Genomic DNA, 7,813 nt, shown 5'->3' on the forward strand with positions numbered 1-7,813 from the left:
GATATGCATAGGTATAGCAGGTGACGTACATTGTTCATGCCCATCCCCTTAGCACGACTCTCATACCGCAGACATTCCACCGGATACATAGCCTGATTGGGCGTCCAGCCAGCCGAGTACACGAAACCGAAGATGAAGATCATGGCGATTTGGGCGCGGGCTGTGACGCCACTTTTGGCGATGGGCTCGCCATCGGGGCCGTCGACGACGTTGGTCGCGTTGAGGGCCAGCACGATGGCGAAGAGGATGACGATGAGGCCGGTGGAGACGAGCAGCTGGGGGCGACGACCGACGCGGTCGGTGATGAGGGCGCCGAACACGGCGCCGATGAACTGCACGACGTTCTGCAGCCCCTGCAGGAGCAGTCGGGTGTTGTTGTTCTCGATGCCTGCGCCGCGCAGCATCTGCGGGTAGTAGTAGGATACAGGGCCGTTGCCGGACCATTGGCCGAAGAAGGCTATCATATTTCGTTAGCTGGTTATTGACTAGCAAGGTGGGTGGTGCGTGTTGGAGGAGGGCATACCCATGAAGATCACCAGCATCGATCGATACCGCGTCTCGCGACTGTTGAATAGCTCCCGGTAGTCCCACCAGCGCTTGTCGGACCCCGTCTTGGAAATGTCCTCCAACATCTCGCGGTACTCGAGCTGCACGATCGGCGCGTTGCGGTCGCCTTCGCCGTGGTACTCGGCCAGCACCTTCAGCGCGGCTTCGTGCTTGTCTTGCGAGATGAGCCAACGCGGGGACTGCATGCTGTTAGCGTGGTTTCTCAGACTGGGAGTGGCGGGCAGCCTACCTCTGGAACAGTAAAGCAGAACAAGAGCACGAGTCCTGAAAAGATCATCTGCAGCCAGATCGGAATCCGCCAGCTCATGGTCCCCTCGATGTCGCTCGTGCGCCACGGGATGAAGGTCCCCGGGATGCCGCCGCCGAACCACAACACGTTGTATAGACCGGTCATTGCGCCGCGATACGCGGGATGGGCCATCTCCGAGACGTATGCCGGGCCGGCGGTGGCGGAGGTGGCGACGCCGAAACCCAGGATGAAGCGGCCGGCCATGAAGCCGCCCAGGTTGTGGCAGGTGGCCTGGACGATGGTGCCGATGATGATGAAGATGGAGCCGAGGGCCATGCCGACGCGACGACCTATGGCACGGGACTTAGCTGAGGGATGGCATGCACGAGTGAAAGGGGGGGTACCTCTGAAATCAGTGAAGGGGCCGGCCGTGAAGGAGCCCACGATGTTTCCGATCGTGTAGATGGCGTACACGATTCCCGTCGACGGCGTTCCCTCGTCGGGGTCGAAGCCGAAGTATGATCGGTATTGCTCGTAGCTGTTGATGGAGCCCATCAGCGAGCCGTCGTATCCGTTGATGCAGGAGTTGAGCATGGCGACGGCAATGCACCAGTACAGCTGGACTGGTCAGTGGAGAGTCCTAAGCGCAGAACGGAGATGCGATTACCTTGAGCATGCTCTTGCTCAGAAGCTTGGGCTTCTGCTGGATGGTGGCCACCGCCAACGCGGCATTGTTGACGCCCTTGATGTGGGCGTCGGCCGCGTTGTCACTGTGGGACACAGTGGCATCCAACTTGTCAGCCATGGTGGATCAAGAGGAAGCAAAGAAGATCGGTTGGCAGTGGATACAATTACATAGTCTGATGGAGAAAAAGCGAGGCCAGGGGAGGGGGGGAGGTTGATATACAATATAAAACTGCGGGCGTTTCGGTGTATCAGACCATGCTACCCAGATTGGGAAGGATTACGATACAATACGGGATATATTAAACGGTGACATTATAAGGATATTAAAATCCATTAAAAATCAAGGATTCAGCCCTGTGTATGGACACAGAGGCAACCCGCGGATGAAAGCAGCAAGGAGGAATCCTTCCGTCGCGAAAAGGGTATAAGCGCATATCAAAGTCGAAATCTGGGGAATCAGTTCGCCGCTGGAGGTCGGCTTAGCCCGTATTCTAGCTTCGCGGGGGATTGTGGAGGGCCAATACGAGGAGCCAGACTGCTAGATCCAACGTCTCCCCATCGTTCTCTCGTGTGGTCAGATTCCCAGTCCTCCTCGTGGTCTGCACGCCACGATGGATGCCCAAGTCGCTCCATGACTCTCTCTCTCTCCTAGTGGCCATGCCAATCCAGGAACCCTCTAGTGCGGTGATCGGTCCGAACTGCCGTGTCCGTTTCTCTTCTAGTCAGCCCAGGGTCCAGCCCCCATCTAATTAAATTCCGGGGGATTGTGTGGGCGGACTATCTGGGGTTGACAGGATTAGCCTGGGTTTATTACGCCGGGATTATGACTGGGAATGCGGCCCTAGGATCCGCGGTCGTCCTGTGATTGAGTGCTTGTGCCGGACTTGGATTGCTGCTAGTCTTAGCTGCAGGGTAAAAGCGTCGCGGGAATTAAGCGATGTCAAGACATTGGTCCGTCTTGGCTCTGGCATGCCGCTAAAAACCCTCCATTGGCGTCGCTTGCTAAGGAAATTGTTTCAAGGCATAGACAGGAGATTGAACATAGAAGGATTAATTACAGACCACATGGCAAGAGACGTCCGAGCTGTTTACTCGTCGATCTCATTAGGTATCAACACGCGATTGCTTGTTAGCTTTCCCACGAACATGGAATAACACATGATGGTCTGTGGCCTCGTCCAGACCGGCCACAGGCTCACCGATCACTATTTCTGGGGTTAGCTGGTAGACGCGACTAGATCGAGATCGAACTCAGCAGATATCGGTCACCGGCCGCCGCACTGACTTGAACGTCGGTTGGTTACCCGAGGGTTTGTGGCAACATGGTGCCGAGTGACTCTTCTGTATAGCACAGTGTCTGGATGGGCGTATCCTCGTGGTCCTGGTGAGGCCTATGTGTCTTCTAGAGTCGTTAGTTCCGAACCGCTAAGCGAGCTGAAGGCAACGCACTGGTTCAATATGTGGAGTGAAGTTACCTATGGGGGTGTCGGTGAAGGACTTCCTAATAGACGTGATCGTGCACATGTAGGTTATATTGAATATGCTCACATGTCCGAAACTAGCACAAAAACGAAATTTCACAGCTTGGTAGATTGTGCCCTTGTGTTTGGACACTTGGCTCTTCGATCAAAGCACGGACTCGCCAATAAAACCAACATAGCTTATGTTGGCCAGATTTCGGTTGGAGGTGCCTAAATGTATTTTGGTCAAGTGGCAGCACCCTCAACAGCTTATACTCCGAGCAACAGGTACATACACCATTTATCACTGGCTCTAACTCACCGCTATACCGTGGCAAGAAAAACATCCATGTTATAGCACCCGAAACCAAAAGCCAAGACTGATAAACAGGCACAGGAATAGCAGATCCTACCGAAAGCATCTTGTTAGAGATTTGGAAAAGCCTTGAAAATAGTTTTAGCATGTTTGACAAGTGAAACATGACTAGGGCGGAGATTGGTGGAATAACTAATAATCGACAGCACTTGCCAGCAGCCGAGGTCCTGGGTCTCATTTGCATAAGGCATCCGGCATTGGTATTGCAGTGTACCGACAGGTCCTCGGCCGTACTAGCTGAATTTGTAATTAATTAGTGGGTTCGGTTTTGTTTACTTTATGTAGATTTTATTTCCCTTGAAAACTGTGCGAGATGGAGATGCTTGCAGTAGTCGGTTTTCATGATAGAGATTGCTTTGCTCGGAAGGAATATCTAAACGCAGGTGAGCCGTGCAAAGAACTCTTGTTTCTAATGTATTTAGGGTATTCAAGGAGCTCTGGGTCGGGGCAGCTCAAGGCTGACTATATGTGTAAGTCATATCACCCTGTAGCGCGGAGTGGTAGATTTGCTCCTTTGACTGCTTAGACGGATCAGTTATAACTAGGCAATATTTGAGCATTGGATCGCAGTGGGGGATCCCAAGTGAGGTTGAATAAGCTCTTGAAATATACTAGCTGCTGACTGTGGTCTGCGGTCTGCAATTTCGAGGAGCTGGGCTAAAGCTTATAATGCTTCCTATCCCAGGTTGAGTAGGACCAGTGATCCTTTATTCAAAGGAAGGCTGTTCTAGGGTAAGACTACACAAGCATTCCAGATTGCAAAAGCAATATGCTTATAACATTGCACTTTTAGTGTCACCAAATGCAAACAGAGGAACCTCCTGATAGATGTTGAGCTCATACCTGGCAATTCGGAATCAAATTTGGAGACAAGTCTGTCCGACAACGGTAGAGACAGACACTACATATCGATAGCCACAGCTACTTATTTTAGATATTTAAATCTAGATAATTATGCTTATAAATCATCAAGCTGTGCCGTCAGCAGTATGTTAGGTTTGCTCATGTTCACTCAGTATAACGGCTGGTTCAACGACTATAAAGGCGTGATCTTGGCTGCTTTCACAGCTGCGTCTACTTGATTGCGCGTAGACTTCACTAGCTGTAGTTCCGGCCACTCTAGCATAAAAATATATACTTGAATGCTCATACATGTTCTATCATGCGTAGATATTGGCGAATAGGGCGCAGCCACTGCGTTCGAATATACGCATGTTTCTATATGATGTAACACTAGTTTATGTTGAGACAAAAGTTTTGAACGCATTATTCAATGACCGCTGCCTAAAATTGGTCATAATCGTCCACTTATGTAGTCAACCTGACAAATTCTACTGGCCAGAGTACTAGTATATATACTCTCGTTCGATATCCGACCAATGAGCTCTTTCGGACGTATATTTCTTCTCGTCTTGACGGCTCGTATCCGTCTCCTCTGAACGTCATATATGTTATGATACCATAAAATATACCAACAGAAATACGTCGACTACCAGTAGTGGATCTTCAGTTCCACGCCAATTCTCGAAGGCCATGAGAGGTAACTGGCTACTGAAACGAACCGTTGTGGTTCGTATATAAATAGAAAAGAAGACAAGGCCTTGAGTTCTCTCAGGATGAATCCCCTAACTTTCTCTCAGTGGGACAGAGATATATCTTAGGTTTACATCCGCTTTTCCCTCTTCAAGCCTCCCCACCCTCTTTTCTCTTTTCCCATAAATCTACCCATACCCCGGGCTAAATTTCGGCTTCAATCCTATTCCAACATTAACTTACGGTACACATCTCATTGCCTACACCTGATTCCCGATATGCACATGCTTGAAATACATGGTAGGATATCTGACAGCGAGCCTGTTTACCAGGCTTCCCACTCATCGCTCGGAAGCCCGACGACATAAGCTACTTACGATGATATTGACCTCGCTGTATCATGGGGGTGATACTTATGATTAAGAACTTTTATTGGGTTGGGTGGAGTTAGAATTTGCACAAGGCATGTGCTCGCTTGATTATAACAAATACACATTCTAAAGCTTTAGTCGAGCACCAATTGCAGAATACAATATGAATCGGACAGCATTTTATTCAAGAGATCTCGCTCGGCTTTTGTTCTGCGGGTTTTCGGGACTAGATAATACCTCCAAGGTTTTGTTTGAAATTGATCCCCAATCGTCGGAACCATTATCCACGAGAATACAAAGTGTGTCCCTCGCTGTGCCATCAACTGGATTGTGAGTATCACCGTGAAAGTGAGCTGAACATTGCCGAGCTACTGTTGAACTTCATCGAGTGATATATTATTCGCACATGGGCCTAGGACATGCGCATCTATAACTTGGTTAAATGCAGTCGAAATGTCGACGGCAGAAGCAATATTTAACATACACAGGAAATTCGCAGGACCAAATAAAGACCGCCAGAAGTCGAAGTACTCCTTGGACTGAGGTTGGGTACTCTTCGACTTAACTTGCAGAATATGTCGCTTCAGCAATACTAGGTTTATGACTATCGGCCCGATTTATGCATCATGAATTACTGCCAAAACCACTACTTTCCTTTTGTCCTCTTTTCTCCTGTCAGGTAAGCAAGGAGGAGTGAACGAGGAGCCATGGTTCATGTCATTGGACAGCACATAGAGAATGAAACATGGGATTATGTACACGAAGCAGCTGCGAAGTCATATCCAGCAACTCATTCATGCCTCATATGGACTGAGTACGCCAGATAAAATATCGAATGATTTGCCTTCGATTGCTGAAATAAAACAGTGAGTAGACAGACGAGATGCTTTGCGTATGCTTGCTCAGGCAAATATCTCAACGGGCATCAACAGATTTATCAAACAATGATTGATGGCAAGTTACGGCTCACTAGGGTAGGAAACACTTGTGTCTTAGGTCAACCAGTGAGGCAGAGCTGATATATAGTTATATATGGGATCAGGAATGCTGGGGCCTTGAGCCCCGAGATGGATCCTGCTAGAGGTTGAATTATTAGGAGAAGTGGATCTCGACTCGGGCATACCTGCCGCACGGCTACCATAGTATACGCGCTATCTGAGCTTGCATAGTTGGTTTAATAGTTACCCTCTGACAGGTTAATAGATCTTGATTGATTGAAGAGCTCCTGCAGAGCAAGATGGCACTTGAAACATTCCAAGCTGGCTCAAAGAGGCCTATCACATTCACATTCATAAACATAGCAACTTTTCATTGATTCTTGACTCATAATATACAACCGATAAATACAATACCCAAACAAATTCACCGCCCAAAGTATACAATACCCAAACCCAAGTATAAATCAAAACACCACGCCATTCGCATCCAGACCCCCATCCGCCAGATCCCTCTTCTCCTCCGGCGTAATATACAAGCTAAGCGTATAATACCTCCCCTCGATCAACTCCGACTCACCCTTGGGATCGCCCGCCAAAACCAACCTCGTATGACCAGCAAACGGCAAACTAAACCACACCGGCTGGCCACTGCGATCCGCACCCTCCCAGTAGTCCGCATTACATGACATGCTACTACCGAACAGCAGCGGGTTGAATCCATTGCACACGGCCTCGGGGATATGCAACACGTCCTCCAGCTCGATGACATGCGACGTCGGGTCCTGCGGGCTCCTGCACACGGTGAGATGGACGGTCCCGACGCCCGCGACGTGCAGCTCGTCCGTGGGGTTGAAGATGTTGTTTTTCAGGCGCAGTTCGACGGAGCGGTAGGTAGTGAATACGGCGCGGTCCCTAGCATAGTGACAGTTTCCAGACACGACCATCCAGTCATAGCAGATGCGGTTGAGATGTGTAACCTTGTTTCTTTTGGTGGGCTGGTCCGGCTCTTCTTGGTCGGCCAGGAATTCGTCGTGCGTGCGCATGGTGGTAGTCATCGGGCTGGTCTTGTTTGGGAAGGAGGGTGATGCGCGGAGGTGGCTCTGGGGGTCAATTGGGTCGATCGTGAGCAATAACGAGTGTAAAACGTTGGGAGAGGGGAGGCGCGTAGTTAGGCTTGGCGGCTCAACAGTTTAAGGACTGGGAAAACGCTCCAGAGAGAGAGGACAGGTGTGAGAGACTGGCATTGGATGTATCCAGCCCTGCCGGAACAAGAAAGTCCGGCAATAATCCCAACACGGTAGGCGGTGCTTAGGTCTCAGCCCTGAAGATATCTAGGCGGTGTAAAGCAGCAGTAAAGCCTCACCGCTGAGGCTAACCCATCTTGAGACGCAGCCTCGGTAATTCCCAGACTACTAGGACCACGCGATGATTGGCGGAAAGCAACCCCACTGGAGCCGTGACATAAACTAGGGCTAATGGAAGCTAAAGGTAACCTCAGTCGACCCGAGGCAAACCATGCTGTCTTGTACCCACAAGTGTCCCTAGAGTCAAAATTGCACATTCTCATCACATGGCGATACTCAACTTGAGACACACAGTTCGAGACTTGCGGCTCTCCAGCTTAGTAGTCGGCATCTGCCGAAGAAGGAAGG

General features: G+C 50.0%; 2 protein-coding genes across 2 annotated transcripts; both read right to left on the reverse strand.

Moving 5' to 3' along the window:
* Nucleotides 1–29: 29 nt before the first annotated feature.
* ANOM_011538 (putative MFS lactose permease) lies at nt 30–1,601 on the reverse strand (the record flags this gene model as incomplete). The annotated part of the gene is made up of 4 exons (XM_015556794.1): nt 30–457; nt 524–746; nt 797–1,414; nt 1,464–1,601. Coding segments are annotated over 4 exons (1,407 nt in total), but the record flags the coding sequence as incomplete, so codon positions are not given.
* A 5,024-nt stretch (nt 1,602–6,625) lies between these two features.
* Nucleotides 6,626–7,216, reverse strand: ANOM_011539 (uncharacterized protein; the record flags this gene model as incomplete). The annotated part of the gene is made up of 1 exon (XM_015556795.1): nt 6,626–7,216. The coding sequence occupies one exon, from the start codon at nt 7,214–7,216 to the stop codon at nt 6,626–6,628; it is 591 nt and encodes a 196-aa protein (XP_015401403.1).
* Between the last annotated feature and the right edge of the window lie 597 nt (nt 7,217–7,813).

Source organism: Aspergillus nomiae, assembly GCF_001204775.2.
Source record: "Aspergillus nomiae NRRL 13137 chromosome Unknown contig00596, whole genome shotgun sequence".
NCBI classification, from domain to species: domain Eukaryota; kingdom Fungi; phylum Ascomycota; class Eurotiomycetes; order Eurotiales; family Aspergillaceae; genus Aspergillus; species Aspergillus nomiae.